We start from the raw sequence: 22,507 nt of genomic DNA on the forward strand, positions 1-22,507 counted from the left end.
TAGAATGCAGATCCCATTCCCTAAACCAAATGTATATGCCCACATTTTTAAGCCATTTTCAGTTTGGTGTGTTTGTTTTCTTAATTTTTATTTTATTTTTTTTTTTTGGGAGGGTTGCTTGCATGCGTGCCTGGTGCCCACAGAGGCCAGAAAAGGGTGTTCAAGTCCTGGAACTGGTGTTATAGAGAATTGTAAGCTGCCATGTGGGTGTTGGGGATTTGCTTCAGTTCTCTGGAAGAGCAGCCAGTGTTCTTAACCACCTCTCCAGCCCCTTGGGGTTTTTCGTTTGTTTGTTTGTTTTTTGAGACAAGGGCTGACTCACTATGTTGCTCTGCCTAGCCCAGAACTAGCTATGTAGCTCAGGCTGCTCTCAAACTCCTGATTCTCCTACCTCTGCCCTGAGTGTTAAGATCACAGGCATATCCATCACCCCCTGCATCTTCACAGACATGATGCTGGTTCCCACATCTCTTCCTCCTCTCACCCATGCTGTTTCTGGCTCCCCTGGGTCCTGACATGGATTTGAATAGTCAAGAGTCTTCCGAGATAAGTGATGCTGCTGACTGAAGCAGAGAGGTGGAAACCAGGACAACTGAGTCACGTATGGAGTCTAGAGAAGCCTAAGCAGCACACCGTCTGCAGTGAACTTGGTTTATTGTTAGACTTGAAGGTGGCTCTGTTACAGCAGCTGGGAACTGTAGCGGGAAGTGTGGGGAGGAGCAGAGCACAGCAGTGGGGAGGAGGGAGCTGGGAAGAACATGGGATGGGCTCCTGATTTCCCATTGGCTTGACAGAGAAAGCAAGCCTCAGGGACCACCTGCATCTGGGTCTCTCAATCCAGCAGGCTTCAGCAGTGCTGCTCCCTGGCTTGCCTGTGGTGAGGTTCTTTCCTATAGTAGAATGCTCAGCCTGTCTGCTTCACTCTGGAGGAGATAAGCTATAGCTCTGCTTCCTCTCTTCTTCCCCCCCCCCCCCGTTTTCCCCAAATTCTCTAGACCAGCATCCACCTCCCAGAACCTCTGTCCAAGAGTTTGGGTTTAGAGAGGCAGCCAATGTTCCCATTTCAGCTGCAGGATGGTAGAGGATTTGGAATGTTGGGGGAGTCACACATGGCTAAGATGTCAGATGTAGAGGTGTCAGGGGTGTCAGGCAATGGCTTATTTTTAACCCATTACACACCAGGCCATAGCAGATGACCACATGCAGAAAAGCCAAGCAGGGGATGAGAAGGGATCAGGACTGTTGGGATGGGATAAGTGAAGACTAGATGATCAGGGAGCCTGGAGGATTGGGGTTGGGGCTCTCCTTGCCCTTTGTGCTGCCCAGGTGGCCTGGGCTGGGCACAGCCCTAGGTCGTAAATAGTATGAAGCTGGGGCTGGGAGATGAGATCCTTTTTCCTCTCCCTAGTTCTTGGTCTAAAGAGCTTCAAGTTTTGGATTGAGACATTCAGATACTGAGGGAAGCAATAAGACAATATAGCAGCCATCCTACCCCCGGGTCCCTGCTAGAAGCCATACCCTGGTGGCTAGGGCATGGGAGATGGAGGAAAGAGCACAGCTCCGGGTACCTTACCAACCGTGGCCTTCCCCACATCATATAAGTTACTGGCAATTCTTTCTGGCATGCCAAATAAATAACGAGGTTGCAGGGGGGTGTTCATCTCCCTCCATGGGGAGGACTGTGCTCTCTGAAACCCTCCTCATCCAAGACCAACATTTGGCAGTGCTAGGAGAGGGTTCCAGGCGTCAGGTGATCTTGTGTAGCTTTGTATCCCCCCCCCCCATTGCCTTTGGTTTTGAGACCCCAGGAGCAGATGAGGGGAAGCCACTACCTCCCACTTAGCCCAGGTCCTCACACACGACCTCGCCCTGCTGCCCAGCTCCATTTCCCTCAACCCCAAAGGACTCAGCAGTAGTCATTCTCTATATGCGCTGTAGGGGTGGAGCCTTGGGGAAGGGAGGGCGGGTCTGTTCAGAATTCAATCTTGCAGGCTGGAAAGGACTCGTCCTGCATCACCACGGTGCTGCTGCTAGCCAGGACCAGGACGTTCAGTTGCTGCTGTTGCTCATGCGTCTGCTGGTACCACTCCCGAGTCACCTCTGTGTCGTGAGTAGGGATCAGAGTCACCTAAGCGGAAGCAAACATGCCTGAGGTGAGCATGTGAAGGAAGGAGAGATGAAGGGGAAGGGACACCTGGCAGTCATAAATGAACCTGCTGCTGGGGGGAAGGGCTGTGCCCTCTTGTGAACAGGGGCTGTCCTGCTGTTGCCTCTGACAGAGCTTCCACCAGAATCCTTCCCTTGTGCGTCCCTTGCTACTCACCTGAAGGTTCTCTCCCCACTGGGCCTTGCCTTCCAGCAGAGCATCCAGCACAGCCCGGCTTGGCTCGCCATTGGCAGGGTCATTCCCACTGACCACATAGTAGGATGCGCGCACTCGGCGGAAGAAGTCCAGATCCGCAGTCTTGCCACTGCAGTGATTTGGGATGTAGGCAAGATCCACATACACAGGGGGGCCGGAACCACCCTTGGAGCCCAAGGCTGCTGTGGAGACAAGCAGAGCGTATTGTAAAGAAAAAGCGGGGGGGGGGGGGGCGGGGGGGGCAGTAGTGTGCATACCACTAGGGAGGCAGAGGCAGAGTCAGGTGGATCTCTGTGTGTCAGAGGCCTGCCTGATCTACAAAGTGAGCTCCAGGACAGCAAGGACTACACAGAGAAACCTTGTCTTGAGAAACAAAAGGATTACTTGGTTGCCTCCCCACTTGCTTGAACAGCTGGAGCCTTTCGCTAGCCCGTACCTACTCCAACCCACAATATTCCCGTCCCCACTTTTCTGACATACTCACTGGGTCCTGCCTTGAGTCCACTGACTAAGCCTTTGGACATGGGACTGTGTCCATCCTTTTCTTCTGCTGGGGTGACCTGGCTTGGAGTTCTGCGGGGTAGGACCCTAGATGTTCGATCTGCAGGCCCTTTACCAGGAGTAGGTGACCGCTTTCCCCGAATATCCAGACGCCTTGCAGGAGATGCTGGCTTGGCTCGGCTGGGGGCCCTGCGCCCCAGTCGCCCCTGCACCTTCTCCTTTTCTCGTAGTCTCTCAACTCTCCCAGACTCTGAGCTGAGCCCCTCGGGGTCAGCCATGCAGACATCTGGTCGGGGAGGGCAGGGGCGGGGGTCTGGCTGGGGAGCCGGGGGTGGGTCATGGCCCGGCCTGGGGTGATGAGTTCCACTAATTCCCCCGGCCTTGTCCACAGGCAGGAAGTCCCCATCTTCATCTGAGTCGAGGGCTGCCTCAGCTGTGATGGATGGACACTCTTCAGTTTCTGGTGGGACATCAGAATCTGACTGTGAGGAGCCTGAGTCACTGGCTGATGTGGGGGGTGTCTCATCAGCCATAGGGCATGGGCCCCCTGTGGGCCCTGGCCTCCCTGCCCGGCGCCGCCCTCCTTTTCCTACCAGCCGAGCTTCTTCAGTTGAAAGGTCACTGTCATCTGTGGATGGGGGCAGAGGTGGGTTCAGGAATGAAGGAGAAAGCTCCCCGCAGTGGGGGCGGGGCTCTGTAGCACATCCCTGAGGTCCAGCCTCAACTTCAGGAGAAAGACTACAGTGTGGGCCACCGGGGCTCTTCCCAGGATGCTCAGATGAGAGCAGTGTGTCCGGCCGGGAGTGCCGCTCAGCTCCCTCAGGCCAAGACCCCCGTTCCCAAGCAGGGCAGTCCTCAGCAGCGTCTTCTTTTTCTCCCTTGGCTGTGACAAGCCCTGGGGGATTGGGGCTGGTTTCTGCTAGGCCATTGGCTGCGTGAACTCCAGAGAGGCTTGGCTTCTTGGTGAGTTCCCCTGAGCACTCCAGGCGGCAGGGCAGTGTACCATCATCCATGTCTCCAGGCAAGCTTGGAGCTGGAGCTGGAGCTGGAGCCAAGTCCAGTGAGGTTAAGGGGGCTGGGCCCAGGGGAGCAAGGTCCCAGAGGCTGTGGGCAGCTGGCTCCGTTCCTGGGCCCAGTTCAGCAGTCTCTAAGCCAGGAGGGAAGCGTTCAGCCACACTTGAAATTACAGGTGTGGTAGCCTCAGAAGAGGACCCTTCAGACAGGGCTGGAGAGGCTGGTCGCGGCAGATTGGAGAGGAGAGGGGCCTCAGGAGAGCTGGGTGAGGGGAGTTGGGGTAGTGAGGAATCCAGGCTGGGCGCCTTGGTTACTTCTAGGTACTCATCATGTCGGGTTCTGGTTGGAGTTCCTGGAACCAGGGCCAGTGCTCGGTCCCCAGAGAAGGCAAGGGAGCCACAGGGTGCAGACCGGGGTTCAGCTGGAGAGGGCAGCTGAGGGGGAGCAGGCTGCAAGGAGGAGAAGCCGAAGGCCGAAGCAGGGAAGTCCAGACTTGGTCGGGCAGGTCCTAGATGTGAGTCTGAGGAAAGGCTGGTATGTGCCTCCGTTTCGGGCCACATTGAGGGGTGGCCCACAGGCATGGGGTGCCGGGGACTTGGGGACTGTGCCTCTTTCTCTGACTGTTCCCGAGCCCCCTTCTCCAAGTCCGAGTCACTAGTGCTTTCATCCCAGTGACCTCGGCACGATTCTTTTGGGGATGGGGTCCTCCTGTTTGGGCTACAGCTCCCTGTGCTTCCATTAAGGGGGGAGCTTGGGTCTTTGCGCAGGGAGATAGGAGCCCGGGGCGGCACTGCCGGCGGCGTGAGACTGGCCTCCACGTTGGGCCCTGGCTCTGGTTCTTGCCTGGGAGGTACAGTGGGTCCTGCCAGGGCTGCATAGCTGAAAGTTGAAGTGTCAGGTTGAAGGTTTTTGGGCGAGACAGGAGAAGAAGTCTCCTTCTCTGCAGATGTATCACGGCCAGCAGCTTCCTCCTTGCTTGAGAGGCTTGGGGGCCAATCTCCAGATGCCCCCAGCGGAGGCTCCCGAGTCGGGCAAGCAGGGCCCAGCCCAGTGAGCATCATCTGCTCGTAGATGTCTGCATACTGAAAGCTCTTTTCGTCAGGATAGGGTGTAGGCTCTCTTTGCTCTGGCTCAGTCTGTTCAGCATCCCTGGTGGTGTGGCTCTGGCCAGCCTCTGGGACCTTTGAACTGCAGGGGCTGCAGTCAGGAGCCCCAGCCCCACCCTCTCCTTCCCTTTCCCCTTCAGCTTTTCGATAGTCCTTCCCCAGGGGGGAGTACGGTCCACCTTCCAACTCAGCTGCCCCCTCTTGCACTGCGGCTACCACACTGTCGTACTCAGCCATGCCCCAGGAGAAGGGCGCGGGGGTATGTGGTTCTGGGGCAGGTGTCAGGGGAGCTGGAGCTGGAGAGAGGGGTGCAGGGGGCAGGGGCCTATCCTTAGGTACCCATGGTGGGATCTCAGCTAGCCATGAAGGGGTGGTGGGTTCATTCCTCGTGGGTGGTGTTGGCGTAGTGTCTGGGACAGGACTTTCTTGTCCCGGGGCAGGAGGAACCCTCTGTCCAGTCATCTCAGGTGGGGAGGCTGGAGGAGAAATGATCTCAAAGGGAGAGCGAGTCAGCTTGTCCTCTTCTTCTGGTGGCAGGCCAACCGGAGACTCTGCAAGCCAGCGCTCCACCTCCAGCCCCTTCTGTGGCAGCGGCTCCTGGAAATCCTTGAAGTCTGAGGCCCAGGGACTCCGGGGAGTGTGCTGCAGAGGGGTCACCTCTTGTTCATCTGCTCCCTCATCAAGAAAAGTACTTTCCCGTTCCTCACAGTAGCGTGACCGGGCACCTTGGCCATTCAGCTCATGAGGGAACCAGACCTTCCTCTCAGAGCTCAGCTGGGTCCAGTATGCATCATCCTGCTGCAGGGCCATGTCTCTGTCCCTCCAGTGCCTAACTTCCTGTTCAGGAGACTTGCCCTCCCAGGCTGGAACAGGCTCTTTCTGTTCTCCCACCGGCTCTCCTCTGGCTGGAGATGTTTCTCGCCATCCCTGGACCACATCCTGCTCCTTCCAGTATTTCTCTGCCTGCTCTCGGGCCTTGCCCTCCTGCACTGGGCTCTCTTCCTGCTCCAGCGCACTGGTGTTCTCCACAGCAGCTTCATCCTTCTGGCCCACAGCCTTGGTTTTTTCTGGAGACTTTTGGCCAAGGAGTTGTGGCTGTATCTCCGGTGTTGTGGCTGTATCTCCCAGGAAAGAGCTCTTTTGCCCCTGAGTTTTGTCCTCCTCTTTCAGAATCCCATCTTTCTGTTCGGCAGCTCCGATGTCTTGGTCCAGGGTACCACCCTTCTTTCCTGGGGCCCAGTCTTTTAGTTCTAAGACCAGGTCCTTCTCTTCTGAGGCCTCGTCCTTCTGTTCTTTATTATCTTTGCTCTTCTGTTCAGGGGTTCTGTCTGTCTGTGTCGGGTCAGGGACGCTGCCCTCTGGAGCCCCGTCTTTCTGCCCTGAGGTTCTGTCTTTCTCTTCTGGGGTCTTGTCTTTCAGCTCTAAGACCTTGTCTTTGTGTTCTGACTCTCTGTGCTCTTGTTCTCTGTCTTTTGGTTCAGTGGCCTGGGTCTGTTGCAGGGCTGCGCCCTTTTGTTCTGAGGCCTTGTCCTTCTCTGCTGGGACCTGGTCCTTCTGTTCTAAGTCTTTGTCTTTGGATTCTGGAGCCTTGGCCAGTCCTACGGCTGAATCCTTTTGGTCCAAGTCTCTGCCCTTCTGCTCTGAAGTCTTATCCAGCTGTCCTCCAGGCTTGTTCTTCTCATCTAGAGCCTCCTCTGTCTGATGCATGATTGAGTCCTGCTCAACGGTGGCCACCTTCTCCTGCACAGCTTTGCCCTTCTGCTGTAGGGTTTCGTCCGGGAGCCTGAGGTCCTCTTCCTTCTGCTCAGCAGTTCTGCCTTTCAACCCTGGAGCTTTGCCTTCCCACTCCATGGCAGGGCTTGACAAAGACTCAGGACTCTGGGTGAGGGAGCTGTCAGATGTCATAACATGTGCGCCAGGGCCTGTGACCTCCCCAGGTGAGTGTTTCCTGTCGCCTGACAGTGCAGAGGGAGAGAAAGAACGGCCGGGTGATTTTCCATCAGGGCTCTCGTCTGTGACACTTGCCTCTGCAGCAGTCTCACCTGTGGGAGGTGACACTGTGGCCATGTGGGTCTCTGGAATAGACACAGGAGCGAGGTGGCAAGAGGGCTCTTCAGCCTTCATCAGAGGCCCCCTTTCTTCCTTTCCTAGGCTTAGTTCTCCAAACTGGAGGGTGCCGAGGTTTTCTGGAGAGAGCTGCTTGGATGAGATATCCAGAGAAGTCTCCTTGCTAGGGCTCTCTTCCGAGAAAGACAGTGACTGGGTGTCCTCTGGAGACACCATTGGCCAAAGGTCTTTGTGTAGGGGCTGCTCTTTCAGGCTGCAGGGAGACCTGGGGGTGGTCTCTTGCTTGGCAGTGTCTGGGGAGACAACACTGAGGACAGACAGAGATTCTGCATCTTCGGGGGAAAGGCTTTGATCAGTAAACCGAAGACCCTCCTCTCCCTGAGGTTCACGGTGTTCTTCAAGCGATACCCTCACCTCTCGAAGAAGGGTTTCTGCTCCTAGCGCCGAACCTGCATCTCCAGGCTCAAACACGATTGCTTTGTCTTGTTCTGGCAACAGCTGAATGGTACAACCAGTCTGACCCTCAGCAACGCTGACAGGAGCATCCTGGGCTTGGGGGCTCCTGGGAAGAGGTGCTCTCTCCTCTCCTAGTAAGCCCTCTTCAGGCCCTGGCTTGGCTGTCTTCTCTTCAGCATCTTCCTTGCCCACACTTGGAGCACGTGCTGTGTCTCCCCAGGAGTCTTCTTGAAAGTCTTGAGGTTCAGACTTTTCCTCCACTGGGGACTGATGGAAGGGTGTGTGGGCGGCACTGGGCGGGCCAGATGGTGGAGGGGATGCCATCTTCACTGTGCTATCATCTGGGCTGAGGCACCGTTCCTCCACTTCTCCAGGCACAGCTTCTGCTGGATGTAGGGCATGTCCAGGGGCACCAAACACAGCGGTATACTGACTGGGCAGTCTCTCAGATGCTCTTACATTTCTTTCTGCTTCCTTTTCCACAGCTTTCTCCCCAGCCAAGCCTCTCCCTGCAGCCTCTCCTTTCTTCTCCAACTCTCCAGTCACAGAGAATTCCTCACAGGGTGGGGACTTAAAGCCCTTATCTTCTTCCAGCGAAGAGGTGGGTGAGATGGTACCAGCTGATGGCACATAGTCCAAGCCCTGAGTGGCTTCCGTGCGGGAGGAGGGGATACTTGTGACCGTGTCAAGCAACAAAGAGCTCTTGCCTGTCTCCTCCGTCTGGGGAGCTGTGAGTGAAGCCACAGATTGGTCTTCAGCCACCGATGTGGCAAAGGAAGAGAGTTTGTCACACTCGGTGATTGATGTAGCTGAAGATACATGTTCCTCCTCAGCCAAAGGGGCAGCCACCATGTTGGGAGGGTAGGTGAGTTCGGGTTCGGGTGCCCCATAAGTTTTGCTTGAGGTGGTAGGGACAGTGCTATCTGCGGGCTGGCTGGCTTCAAAGGGGCCAGGACCTTCAGGCCCGGAGAGGTCGTAGGTACCGGTAGGAAATCTGGGTGGGGCTGGGCGTTCCTCTGGCTCGTCATGGATCTCCTCATCTGAGATAGTCTGCTCTGTCTCTGAGTAGCCAGGGATTGTCTCGTCCTGAATGTAAGAGACGTGCTCAGTGGCTCCTGCAGGCGTGACCAAGCTGCTGAGGAAGGATGAAGCCTCCTTCTCAGGTACCTTGCCCTGGAATCCCAGTTCCCGGGCCCCAGGAACCTCTCTGCTCTTTGGAATTACCTTTAAGGCTTCCTGCATGTGTTTTTGATAAAAGCTCTCCGCTTTTGTCTCTTCCTCATCCTCGTCTGAGGGGTGAACCTCCTCCATTTCTTCTAGCTCTGCCTTTTCTATCACATCCTCCTTTCCCTCGGGCTCACTCTCCTCCCTGGCCTCAGCGCTCTCCGGGAGCTTCTCGGCTTCCCTCTGCTTCTTTTCCACCCAGGTTTCTTTCTCTTTCTCTGTCTCAGCCCCTAAGTCTGGGCCTCTGTTCTTGCTCCCTTTGTCCTCAAGAAAGTCTGGGATGACCCCCTTCTCCCTTATCACAGGTTCTTCTTGGTCCAGCCCTGGGACAGAGGGACGTCTTTCCTGGATGGCTGTGCTTGGGTGTCCCTGCTCTGTAGCATCTACAGGGAGTGGTTTCTCGCCTAGTCCTGTGTCCCTTTGTTCGGCCAGCAAACCTCTCTCCTCGCGCTTCAGCTCCTCAAAGTCCTGTGTGAGGTCCTCTGGTGAGGACAAGGTCAGCTCTCTGTGCCCACTGACAGTTGGGAGTGGTGCAGGCCCCTTCTGGGCTGGGGGTGTCCGGGGCTCAGCAGACAACTCTTTCTCCCCACGGGCAGCTCGGCCTTTGTCCGTCTTGATTCTTCCAGGGGCCTTGGCTTTATAGAGGGTCTTGCGGACCTCGGGTGTGAAAGGCTTCAGGTCTGGTTTAGAGAATTTCTTTACTTCCAGTTTTGTGTCTTTCCTCTTCTCGTCCTTCTTGGCATCCTTTTTCTCTTCCTTCCTTCCTTCCTCCTTCTTGAGTTCCTTCCTTTCCTTCTTGATCTCCTTTTTTTCCTTGTCCTTTTTCTCCTCCAGCTTTGATATCTTTTCTTTCAGGTGCTTCTTCCCCACTTTGTCCTTGATCAGCTTTCGCTTCTCAGCCTTGAGCGCTTCACTGGACTCGGTCCTCACCCTCTCGGGCTTGGAGGGCTTTTCTGGGGGCTTCTCAGATGCTTCTTTTGTTTTCTTTTCTGTCTTTGCTAACTCCTTGGCCAGCTCTGAGCGGGCCTCCTTGGCCCCCTCTTCTAACACTTCCTCGCGCTTGGCCAGCTTGCTCACTGCTGTCTTGGGAGCAGCTTTGAGGCTCTCCTTGCTGTCAGCCCGGTGTTTGATTTTGCTAGGTTTCAAGTTGGCAGGCACAGCCCCAGCAGCCAGGTCCTTCTGTGTCGCCACCGGGTAGCGCAGGAAGTCCAGGTGCCGAAGCTTTTCCAAGCCTTCCAAGATTTTGTTCTGAGGAGCATTTCCCGGAAAAAGCACGCGCACAATCTTCTCAGTAGGGTTGGCTGGGAGCCAGACCACCAGAGCAGTGATGGAGGTCAGGTAGGGGACAGAGATCTCTGCCTCCTTCCCATTGGCCAGCACAATGCCTGTCTTGGCTTTACTATTGCCCGCCCACTTCTGCATGAGGAACTGCATCTCCTTACTGTCCTTAACAGGGTTGAGGACGTACATGTCCAGCCGGCCCACACCCATTTTGTGGAAGAGGGTCAGTGGCTCAATGGTGTTGCTGACCACACGATACAGAGGCTCAGCTTGGATGCCTAGGCGGTTTAGGTGCTGAAGAGTGAGACAGGCCTCCTCGATGCTGCGCTTGGCCTTCCGGGAGGCATCCGGCAGCCGGAGCTTATCGGGCACATTGAAGAACACAACTCCAAGCTCAGGGGAGATGAGGTTCTTCACCCAGTCACTGTAGCTGCTGGAGCCCTGGGACTGCTCCTCCTCCAGCTCTGCCACTTTGCGCTGCAGGAGTCCATTGATGCCTGGCAGATTGTCAGCCCCGATGTGTGTGAGCAGCACGGAGTCAATGCGGTCCAGATGCCGCACCAGCTTCCAGAAGCAGGACTTGCGATCGGAACCACCGTCCACCAGGATGTTAAAACCATTGACAGCAAAGAGGGCAGAGTCCCCACGACCACCGGGAAAGATGTAGCAGCAAGGCTTCGAGAGCTTGAGGAAGCCTCCTGAGGTGGGGGGTTCAAGCAGGTCAAAGGGGGATGGCACATCCACAGTCTCAGAGACATACTCGGAGAACTCAGCCACACCATCCATGGTGGGTAACACAGGCTCAGGATTTAGCTGGAGGCGCAAGGTCTCTTGGGAACTGGACAGTCCTAGGTGGCTCCAGTCACCCTCCCCTAAGCAGGAAACAGTGAGGAAGGCCTGGATCCCAGGGTCTCTATTGCTGAGCAACTGGGCAATCTAGAGGAATGGGAGACAGAAGCCGATCAGGTCATTGGGGTTGTCTTCATCTGACTCAGAGTCAGCCCCCTAACCTTTGCCTGTTTCTGGATAAATGCCTACCTCCTGTCAGGGTTCCTGATGGTCAGACAACGCAAAGCTTCCCCTTCCTTGCCTTTCTCGCCACAATTCAAATACTGCCCCCTTGTCCCCTTCTTCCCAGACACTCAGCAGGGAGCTTACCTCAGGACTGTGAAGGACCCGGGCAAAGTTTTGGTAGGAGTAGGTACCACTCTGCAGGATAAGGTCTCCCTCCGGCTCGAAAGTTTGTCCGCTCAAGATGAGTAGCTTGTGAGCCGATGGGTTACTAAGAAGATGGTGAACCTGAAATGGGAGGAGGGCAGAGTGGTCACAGATACGCGGGACCCAGGGAAAGGCACTGAAAATCCCAGCTGCACATTGGGAAAGCAGAAAGATGAAGGTAGCTTAGGGCAGGGCATCAGAATGGCCTCACCTCTGAGCTAATGCTGTCTGCACTGGGGTTGACAAGGACGATGGTCTCTAGGCTCTCACTCTGGTGGCAGAGTGTCCTCTGGCCTGAGGGAGAGAGGTAGACATGTGTACTGAAATTAATAGACATTAACTTAAAATGAGAAGTACTGTGAAGGGCAGCAGAGGGGAAACAGACCATCAGAAACTGGGGTAAGGGGAAACTGGGTTCTGGTTAGCCTTAGACCCTGTTGTCTAGCATACCACTGAGTAAGGTCTAGGAACTGCCTCCCCCTCCTCCTTCCAGGATTCCCCTTCCGCTCCCCCACACTAGCTGACTTCTCCCATCGGTCCATCTGCCACACCCTCTGCTGCCCAGGCTCTGCCCCTTTGCCTAGAACTTCAGCCCCAGACTGCCCTGTTGACAAGAAGCCTTTGTCCCTCTGGAGCACTAAGTTCCTGGTGCCGCCTGGGGAATGGGGGAGGGGGTGGAGTTCAGCTCGAGGGAGGGCTCCTGGGCTTTCTTTCTCTGCCATTGCTCTTGGCCAGTAGTGCGGAGACAGTATTCCAGAAGATGCTGTTCCAGAAGATGCAGGAGACATGTGTCAACTTGGTTTTTGGAGTTTTATCATTCAAGGAGTGGACAGAAAACTCTAACTCACAATGCTGTTTTCCGGCTGGGCCAAACCTTCCGACAGACCGCTGCATGCCGTTCCCAAATGTTTCCCAGCTCCCTCTCCTAGCTTACTGCCATGTTTCAGAGGCGCCTAGCTCACCGCCCAGCTTACCCTTGTGAAAGCTTCTCGTCTCATCTGTGGATACTGGAAGTAAGCGGTGGGGTCGGTTCAAAACCAAGACACTGGCCAGTGATGCCTTCTGCCAAGTGTGCCGCCTGAGTTTGAGCCCCAGGACTAGAGGTGGGGGAGAGAACCAGCTCCTGCACGCGGTCCTTTGATCTACCTACGCATGCATGCACACACACATACACCCCCACATAAGAACAACAGCAATCTGGGCATGGTGCCGTACACCTTTAATAAGAAGGCAAAGGCAGGTGGATTTCTGTGAAATCAAGGCCAGCTAAATTCCAAGCCATCCAGAACTACACAGAGAATTCTGTTCCAAAAAAACCAAACCAAACAAAAAATACAACCACTACCACCAATAGAGAAAGAGAGATTCAAGGTACTGCTCAGGATAGGAGAACGAAACCATCTCCAGATCCTTTCCCCAGCACTGTTCCTCCAGACTCACACAGAACACCACGCAGTTGAAGTGAAGGAAGTGGTGGGTTAAAACGGATTAAAGGAGACGCAGCCCCGCAGGCAGGCTGGCCCGCTTCCCCTTAACCTAGGAGGATACTGGGGAGGGGAGGTTCATAGTCTGAGCCCTCTTCTGTGACTGAGGTTAGGACAAGGGTGGCTGGGATCAGAGCCCGGTGCTTGGATCAGGCAGACCTAGGCAGCAGAGAGCTGCAAATACAGCTGTGGGGAAAACGAGGGTGGAGATTCAAATCCTATACCAGGTATGGTGGGCCCAGGAGGAGCTCCAGTGTCCTCTTCTATGAACTTGGGAACTGAGGAATACCTGGAGGTCAACTCTGAGGTTGAGCGCCACCTCAGAGGCAGGCAGGAGCAGGACTTAAGCAGCTTGGATGTCAGCATCCTTTGCCAGTCTTAAGTAGTTCAGATTTAGGAAAGTCAGGACTACCCCAGCACAAACAAGGTCACACTTTTCAATCTAGATGGAACTGAGAGAGATTTCCCCTCCAGCTACATCTCCTCTCCAGCAGCTTCATGGTCCCCAGTGTATCCTCTTAAGACCTCTGATCCCACTTCCTGACACAAGACCCCAGCCCTAGTCCCAGGGGAGCAAGTCCATTAAGTCCCGAATCCCCCCTCAGGTCTAAGGGACAGCCTGTTTCTCTTTTCTGCTCCCCAGCTCTTCAGATGAAGGACACTGCCTTGTTTTCCCTTTATCTTGGTAGAGGACTATCTTAAGAGGCTGGGGAGCTTCCCGTGAGCAGTGCTAGGGTCGGGGGGTGGGCTTCGGGTGTGAAGCTGAGTGGGCAGGAAGGCAGGTGTCTCTGCAGTGAGGCGGAAGGGGGGGTGCTCAGGCAGCTGCAGTTTGCCGCAGTGTGTGAGTGTGTGTGAGTGTGCGCGCTGAGCTCAGCCTCCAGCTCCGCCCCCACCCCCCCACCCCAGCATGACAAGTCATTTTCTTGGCTGCCTCTGCATGCTGGGGGGGGATGGGGGTGCATACAGAAAGGGAGAAGAGACTGGCTTCTCTGTTGAAGAGCCCCCATCTTGGGAAGAAAAGCACGGATGAGGTGAGGGTGGGGCCGAGACAGGGAACCCGTGGGGTTGACAGGGACCCGGAATGCAGGGCAGCTGCTGAAGAGCCGGTGCTCTCAAGCTCCTGAATGGCCTCAGAGAGGCCACAAAGGGGGGCTTAAAGCCCCAGGCTCAAACTGGCCACAGGGAATAGGGGTGAGGGGAGCCAAAGACAAACCAGTTAGCCTGTGAGGAGGCACATGCCACGTCCTAGGGACCCATTCCTCCTTTCTCTTCCAGAGTGTTACCCACCTTCCCTTACTTGGCAAAAAACTCGGCGGCCCCACTCACCCCAGAATAGAAGCAGCTGATAACACAAGGACCCTCTCGGTAGCTACATTCCATAACAGCCCCCTTCCTCTCAGATTCTTCTAGATGTAGCCCCCCGAATTCCTCCTGTGCCCAGGCTGCCAGGCAAAGCCTGTGACAACACCCTCTGTTGCTGCCTCTCAGCTGATGGTCCCCACCCCCACCTAGTACCGAGAGAGGTGGACTGTCACAGCCCCGGTTGGTTCCACTGGTTCTGGATCCAGGCTGAACCCCAGTCAGTAACGTTCACCTCCTCTTGCCATCGCAGGCAGCCTTCCCACCAGGCTAGCCTAGGTCCAGATGCATCCGATTTACAAGGTGTCAACTGCTCCCCATCCCGGCTCCCTATCACAGCACCCCCATCCCTCTGCCATGCAGTGCCCTCCTGTTCGGCTCTTACCCTGGGGTGTGGGAGGGAGCCCCTCATGGAGGCATCGGCTCCGGCCTTAGCCGGGGCGGCTTCAGGGAAGAGTCTGCGGCACTTGGGGTGGGAGTGAGGGGGGGCTGCTTGCTGGGGAGGGCGGTGACAGGGCGGGGAAGAGGGGCTGGTCTGTGACGAGGCACTGGAGACTTAACTGTTTCTTGGCCTTCCCAGTGTCAGCGTCCTGGTGCTTCTGTTTGGCTATGGGGGAAGGGGAGGGATCTAAGGGGACTGTCTAACAGTTCAAGGAGCCAGATGAATCTCTTCTGCAGCTCTGAGTACCTTCTCCCCAAATCCTGTTTGGTTAAGAAATATTCTCTCAGCATCAACCAAAGGACCAAAGTCTCATGCACTGGGGCACAGAGCCGCATGGGTCCTCCCCCTTCCTCTCAGAGACCATCTGCTGCCTCTCCCCCTCAGACGGACCCAGAGAGTGACCTTCAGTCAGTGCAAGAGCAGGAGACAGAGAAGCTGGGGGGCCAGCCGTAAGTGGAGGGGAGTAGTGTGGGGGTGGTGAGTGACGTGGTAAGCTGGACCCTGCTCTGCCACAGAAAACTGGGGAGATGCAAAAATGCATCTTGTTTTAGATTGGAGGGTAGTGTGAAATTCTGAAGGAGACACAGTCCCCAGCCCACTGGGGTGGGGCACAGGGACCCTGGGAGCTGCATGCAGGTCCGTGCTAATGCAGTGCGGCTGTGAGAGCGCCCACACAAACAGAGGTTTCTGAGTAGTGCTGTTGGGAAGAAGTCTCTGCAGGGTAAGAGGGGCTTCTGCCTTTCGGCGAAGGACCAAGGATCACTGCCCAGAGCCCAGGCTCAGGCAAAGCCTTCTTGCTATACAGTCCAGTCTAATATAAACTCCTCTTTGGGTTAGAAATGATCTGTAGGGTGTTTGAGTCCCGCTCCTCCTTGTCTCTGTCCCTCCCTCTGTGTCACTTTGCCGTGTCTATCTTACTTGATCTAGAACCTTCTTATGTTGACCTTGTGCCCTTCCTTAGTCTCAGCCTCTGCCTCAGACTCCGCTAAGTGCTCCAGGTTTCACAGGAAAGCTCTGGAGAACTAGTGCAAACACCCATTTGCCTGTGATGTTCTTATGCTTGCATCCCTGCCCTCAATAACCCTCCCTGGGTGTGGTCAGCTCCTTCCGCCCACTCACTGGCCAGCCTCAGCCCCAGCCCCACCCATGCTCCAGGCTGCCAAGGACTGCTTTTGAAGGTCAGAGAAGCCAAAATAGTCTCTGCTCTCAGCACCCCTCACCCACCTTTAGCTTCAGTCAGAGCAGAGGAGAGTAGCTGAGTCACCAGGACTCTGGGGACCAGGGGGAACAGAGGGAGAAGAGCCCTTGTTCAGATCCGGGATGCAAAGCAGCAACATGGCCATATCGCCATTGGATAGGAGAGGCCATCTGTACGGACACACGCTGTGTATGCCAGGCTCAGTCCTGAGCATCCTGGAGTAGTGCCCACCCCCTTCTGCAACATCATTGCACTCTTTCATCCTGCCTCCAACCTCCTGTCTCCTCTCTGCTTTTTAGGGCTCTCTCAGTGTTGTGGGGGGGGGGCACTTGAGTAGACACTGGGCTTGAGAACAAATTTACATTTCCTGTCTGGAAGCAGAGTCCACCCTTGTTCTAAGCCACATACCACCGCCCCCTGCCCCGCCACACTGCACCTTGGACATGTTTCTAAGTCACAGCTGGTTTTTCTTTTCTCCCCATCTCTAAGCAGTCAGTTAACCCTGAAATCATAATCCCTCTCTCCTGCAGGGAAGTTGGGAGAGGGAGGCGTGATTCCACACCCTGATTCCACCCCTGATGCCACTTTCTGAACCACTCCACTAAACGAGTCAGATAAACAGTCCCAGAGTTTGCTTTCTGGACTAGCAAATGAGTATATTAGCACCATCCTTCAGCCATGCTTTGAGGACTGACTTCACCTGAAAAAGTCCCTCTTCCTTCCTACAATCCTAACCTTGCTATGCACAAACATGACTGGATGTTTCTCTCTTTGGGGAAGATTTCAGAACGAATACCCTAAACCAGAATCCCAAACCAGACTAGTATCAGGGTAAACTCAGTAAAATGGGGTAAATCTCAGTCAAACCCCAACTGGAGATGCTTACAGAATGAGGCTCCATGCCTATTCCTCTGCCTCCCTTCCCATCTCAGATAACAATGTAAACCTCTAATTTAGGATCCTCTGAGCTCACGGATGGAAACAGTCAGACGGAAGGACTCAAAGACGGAAGGTTCCTCAGCCTTCCCCTCTCCACCCCCTCACCTCTTCCCAGCTCTCCAAGGTCTCGGGTGACCCAGGCTGGTCATGGGCTTGCTATGTAGCCAAGAATGGTCCTCCACCTCTACTTCCCGTTATAGGACTGCACCACTACACCAGGCTAACCTGTACGACTTCAAGTCTTAGACTAGTAATCTTCTCTTTCTTATAGTTCAACCATAGATGTCTCGGAGTTTTACTGAAACTCAGTAGTGATGTGTCAGTGTGGCGGCCCACCATTCCTTATCCCCATCCCTTGGGGCTTCAGGCCCTTCTGAATGTCAGGTGGTCACTCTACCACCAATCTGCATGGTAGGTAGGCACTCTGCCACCAAGTTAAGTGTTAGGTGGGCACTCTACCATCAAGGCACCCCAGGCCTTAAGCTGTTTCCGATTATCCTAAGTTTTCCTAGGTGTTAAAAAAGCTTAGAAGCAGCTGGGCAGCGGTGGCACACGCCTTTAATGCCAGCACTTGGGAGGCAGAGGCAGGTGGATCTCTGTGAGTTCAAGGCCAGCCTGCTCTACAGAGCGAGTTCCAGGACAGGCTCCAAAGATTCACAGAGAAATCCTGTTTTGAAAGACCAAAAAAAAAAAAAAAATGCTTAAAGCTTCAGGGATTTTTTAGGGGAAGGAGCTATCAAGGAAGACTCCCCCCCCCCCAATCTCTGCTGAAGACCACATGGTATGAAAACTACCCTTTAAAGCTTTTTACCAAACTTGACCACTAGACGGAGCTGGGCCACTGACTATCTGAGGGTCCCTTTTTTTTCTGTATGCGCGTGGGGGTGGGTAGAGAGGGTGAGCACTAGTAATAACTGTACTATCCCTGTCACGGAAGATATATTTTGTTCTTTTATTATTTTGGCCTAGACTGTGAAGAAACAGTGGTCTCCCCTATGGTGTTGACCAAAACAGTCAAGTCCTGACATTTAGTGTATCTCCTTGAACTCACCCCAGTTCCTGATTATCTTAGCCCAGTCAACCAAAGAAGGCTGAAGGAGGAGGCAGTGTCTGCAGCTGCTTTGGGCAGACAGTGTGCTGGGACAGCTGAAACAGAAGCCAGTGGGGTGGGGCTGTGGCTGCCTTAAGCTCTGTGGGTTTCTTCCTTCCTTCCTTCCTTCCTTCCTTCCTTTCTTTCTTTCTTTCTTTCTTTCTTTCTTTCTTTCTTTCTCTTTTCTGGGAAATTCTCCACTGTTTTCCAGGGTCAGTGGCCACCATGAAAATGTCTAAAGCGAAAACAAAAAGTAAGCCCTACTCTTGGGTGGATGGCCCCAAGCCTCCTGAGGACATCATAGCAAAACTCTGTACAGTTTGGTAGGTGTTTCTATACCAATGCTTCCCAAGCATTCCCTGCATCTTAATCTGTAGAACAGCTAAGGATTTTGCCTTAAGTTCCATTCATTTCTTACATTACTCAAAGTCTCTGTGGCCAAAAGGACAAGGCTAGAGAAGTTGGTGTGAATTCTTCATAGGAAATAACCCTAAGCATCGGTAACTAGTTTAATCCACGGCAGTCTTGCGTAATTTTTATGCAGTCTTGCCTCTAGAAGTGTTAAGAGCTGATATTGCCTTTGTTCACCGGGAATAGTGGAGGATGCCATGACGAAGGGAATTTTCAACAGAAGGGAATCTCAAAAGAGTGCGTGGCTAGTTCAACAGGAAGCCAGTCCCATCGGGAAGATCCGGCTTCATGCTTTCTAGTTTTCTCCCACTTCTCAGCAGCTCATGAGAAATTATCAACGAGGAAATGACCAAAGATCTGCCTGCCAGACTGGAGAAGTAGAAAGAGGTGCCTGTCTGCTGGACTAGACTGTTGAGAATTGTTGACATATGAATTCTGTGATTTGATGGCAATGATTTTGAGCTAACTGGAATTCACATTCTATAAAAACCACCTGGGAGCAGGTGCGGTGGTGGAGGCCTACAGTCCTAGCACTCGGGAGGTAGAAAGAGGAGGGTAACAAATTTCACGCCATCCTAGACTATATATCAAGCTCAAGGTCATCTTGGACTATATAATGAAACTCTGTTTTTTTTTTAAAGAAAGAAAGAAAGAAAGAAAGAAAGAAAGAAAGAAAGAAAGAAAGAAAGAAAGAAAGTTGCATGGGTTGGTGTGTCTACATTTACAATAATATGACCAGATGTCCAACACCTTCATCCGGGGATGTAGGACTTCTTGCACTCAGCAGACATCTATCATAGGATGCTAATTTCTAAAATCCGGTCTCACACTTCTGCACTATTGCTGCCACCCAGCAGAGCTGATCTCAGAACCAAGGCTTAGGAAACGCAGGAGACCTTTGTCCCAGCCTTGATCTGCCGGTGCCAGTCTGCTCGGCCTCTCCTGCCAGGAGGCCTGGGTCTCTGCCTGCAAGGGATCCCATCACTTTCCTAGCCGTGCTCATCAGCTGCTGGGTACGAACATCGCTCTTTCTGGACCAATTATGCTCTGGCGTTATATCGTGTGTTTGAAGAGCCGACTGGGTATGTGTGGATCGCTGTCGAGCCATAAAATATCCCTCCCTCCTCCCCTGTCCAAACCTCCCACAAGGCCAGTTCTGCCCTGGATACTGGTCCTCTCCTCTTCCAGCCCACACCCAAAGGACTGAGACAAATGACCCTAGTCCTAACCTTTGACCTCTGAGGAGAAGTGAGCTAGGTGCCGGGTAATGAAGAGTCTCAACTGTTGGTTCAGGTCAAAGGACGATAAGTCAATGTTCCAGGAGAGAATCCCTGTGAAAGAAGAAAAAGAGAGGGTTCTAGGCGAAGTCACCTGGCAGGACTGCAGCACGCATGGTTGAGCTCCTGGAAGAGGAAAGGCGGGGAAGGTAACACCTCAAGGGGGCTAGCTAGTACCTGTGTGTGTCCCTCTCAATTGTTTTTCCCCTTTGTGAGAGCCAGAGGGCAAAGAGCAGAGTTGAGACTGAATTTTGGCAATAAATGAGCCTGCAGTTTTTGGTTGTTTTGCAAGGCTGTCTAGTTATGGTAGACGTGGCACTCAGGGGCCATTCCTATATACTGTTGGTTTTCATGTTTCCTCTAGCTAAATTAGATTCTAGGTTCCCTTTCTATTCCCCCCTCCCTTACCCTCACCCCTCCGAGGAGGCTTACTTCCACCCGCAGGTGGCTCCGCAGCACTGCGCCACAGGCACAGCTGAGGGAGGTGAGCTGAGGAGCCACGAAGGTCACTCTCTCAACTTGACTGCCAGCATTCACAGGTTTGTGATATGTACCCTGCGTTCAGAAAGCTCCCCTAAAGAAGAGACTGTAAGGTAGGAACATGGACTTCCCCCGACATCTGATCGAGACACTGCGGGAAAGGGGTGTGACCCGAGGGACTCTAGGGTCTGCCCGGAGCTCCTCCTGCTCTGGGAGACTGCGGAACAGCATGGGGTATGTGGGAAGGATGGACAAGCGAGATATTGCAAGACATGCAGATGACAGGGCACAGGTCTCGGGAAGTGCACATAGAAATGGAAGCTTTAAAAGTGTGCACTAAGAGGTGAATGCAGATCAGATGGCGGAAAGGCACGGATGGAGTGTTGCGGGACAGCCAGGACAGCGGCTCACCTTGTTCAAGGTGGGCCCGTACGGCCCTCAGCTGACTCTCGGTACCGATATCGCCGATCACGATGAGCAAGGAGTATTTTCGCAGATCCCAGCGCGCCGCAGTCACCGCGGCACGGGCCTCACACAGAGGCTCCGCCGGGTTCTGAGCCGGCGATGTGCCGGAGCTCCGGAGCCCCAGCTCCCGAGTTGTCTCCATGGCAACGCTGCCAGGCCGCGCGGTCCCGGCCTCGGTCGCCATGGAAACTCCCGCGGAGTGCTAGGCTGGCTGCGTCCGCTGCGGGGAGAGTGCGCGCAGTTCTTAAAGGCCGGCGGCAGGAGCAATTCATTGGTTGCTGCCTGTCTGGGGGGGCGGAGCCAATGAGCCGCAAGGGCGGGGCTGGGATGCAGTCGCTGTGGCTCTGCGCTCCACGGCGGGATGCTGTCATCCACCTGCAGTTTTCCTGACCGTTTTCCCCTCCGATTTGAGCTGGGGTAGCGGCTCTGCAGGATCCAGCAGAGGGCGGAGTCCACGGCCTCCGCTCCAGAACAGCATCTAGTTAGGCTGTGTCTGCGCTGAACACTGTGTGGGCAGTTACGCAGCCTCGCCGAACTGTGGGGAGCCATCTTGCCCCTCGCTGTCTCGGAGGTTCTATAGTGGTCTCTGTCTGGGTATTATCGTTGTCTGGATTTCTTTTTTCTGCCTCCGACCTCCTTCGCTGCCTTCCAGGGTCCAGGTGGTCAGCCTGGATTTCCCTGTCCTTGCCCCAAGCTCTGGGCGTGGACAGGCAGGCTGTGCAGTATTTGAGGGGACGGGATGACCTTCCTGCCCTGAGTCCCTAGTGAGTTGTTATTCCACGGATAGTGGTTGGCTAGTCTCCATCTCTGTTGAGTGCAATGAGCTCAGACTGCAGCAAGGAGGATTTGAGTAAAACCCAGGAAAGAACTTCCCAACACAGTGGCCAACTTTAGGAGGCCATGCAATTCCTGTACAGAACTGAATTAATGTTCTCTCTTTTCTTCTCCCTCTCTCCATCTTTCCCTCCCCCTCCCCGTCCCATTCCTCAAAGTGTCTCTGCCACTACAGCACCCCGATTCATTCTGTTGTATGTATCATATGATATGTATCAGACAGAAGGCCCATCCCTAGGCCCAGCAATACATGCTTTTTCTTCCATTTACCTTGTACTTTGGAGATGGCAAAAGAAAAGAGGGGCTGGGGAGATGGTACAGGTGGTGAAGTATTCCTCTTGCAAGCTTGAGGATTCGAGTTCCAATTTTCAGAACCTCTAAAGAGCCAGGCACAGTGGTAAGGTGGAAGGAGGGGGTGGAGACAGGTGGGTCCCTGGAAGCTTGCTGGCCAGTTAGCCTAGCCTACTTGGTGAAGTTCCAGACCAATGAGAGACCCTGCTGTTTTAAACAAAGAAGTAGAGGGTGTCTGAGGAACAACCCTCCACGTTGTCTTCTCACCCTAACAAGCGTGCACACACATGAAATCCCACTCCCCACAAAGATAGAAAAGAGTGATAGTGTCTGATACAACAAGGCTGTCAGTGAGCCACGCTCTGGTTGTTAAACCCTGGCCCTGTCACCAGCCAGTCCCTGTATTCTGTAAATACGTGAGACACGGCTGTGGAGATCCTTTTCATAGCAGAGTCAGGAAAGCCATCCTGGCAGGCTATCAGGTGGTACGCAGGGTGCCTCTTCACACACACGCCACTTGCAGACCTGAATCTGGAAACCAGCGTGGAAAAAATGCTCAGTCCTTTTTCTACTACAGTCATAAAGAGGAGCGCATGGAGCCAGAATGGATTGTGGGGAGAAGAAGGGGACCGTTTCCATAGCAACGGGAGAGCCGAGGCTTTCAAGTAGCAGAGGGTCTCTGTATAAGGGACAGCAGCAGTTAAGTACAGACGTTAGACAGTAGATGCAAATGGCGCAGGAGGAACCACACGTAGATCAGACGGTAGGCGCAGAAATGTAGGACTCTGGTTTCAGACCCTGCTAGAATCAAGTCTTAGTAATTATGGCCGCAGATGCAGACTGTGATGGTGCTAAAATCATGTGTGTACTGGATGAGTAAGTACTCAGTGGGTCCCTTTGGCAAAGGCAGACAACGTCATAGAAAGATCGGCTCCAGGTATCTCCTCCTCATCTCTTCTGGGTGATGTTTCCATCACCATCAGTATAGTACCAGAACATGTTTTGTTT

The 22,507-nt window shown here is 54.1% G+C and overlaps 1 protein-coding gene across 2 annotated transcripts; it reads right to left on the reverse strand.

Moving 5' to 3' along the window:
- Positions 1-637: 637 nt before the first annotated feature.
- On the reverse strand, positions 638-20,558 carry Map1a (microtubule associated protein 1A). 2 transcript variants are annotated; one of them, XM_050133314.1, is made up of 7 exons: positions 20,321-20,558; positions 19,382-19,483; positions 11,441-11,523; positions 11,170-11,310; positions 2,847-10,947; positions 2,324-2,544; positions 638-2,128 (listed from the first exon to the last, which is right to left on the reverse strand). In XM_050133314.1, exons 1-7 carry the CDS (start codon positions 20,556-20,558, stop codon positions 1,973-1,975), a joined length of 9,042 nt encoding a protein of 3,013 aa, XP_049989271.1. In that variant the 3' UTR covers positions 638-1,972. The 2 variants fall into 2 exon arrangements, with proteins under 2 accessions (XP_049989271.1, XP_049989263.1); XM_050133306.1 differs by lacking the exons at positions 19,382-19,483; positions 20,321-20,558 and having other exon boundaries at positions 2,324-2,541; positions 11,441-13,439.
- Between the last annotated feature and the right edge of the window lie 1,949 nt (positions 20,559-22,507).

Source organism: Alexandromys fortis, unplaced genomic scaffold (assembly GCF_014885135.2).
Source record: "Alexandromys fortis isolate MF-2015 unplaced genomic scaffold, M_Fortis_MF-2015_v1.1 scaffold_6, whole genome shotgun sequence".
NCBI lineage: Eukaryota > Metazoa > Chordata > Mammalia > Rodentia > Cricetidae > Alexandromys > Alexandromys fortis.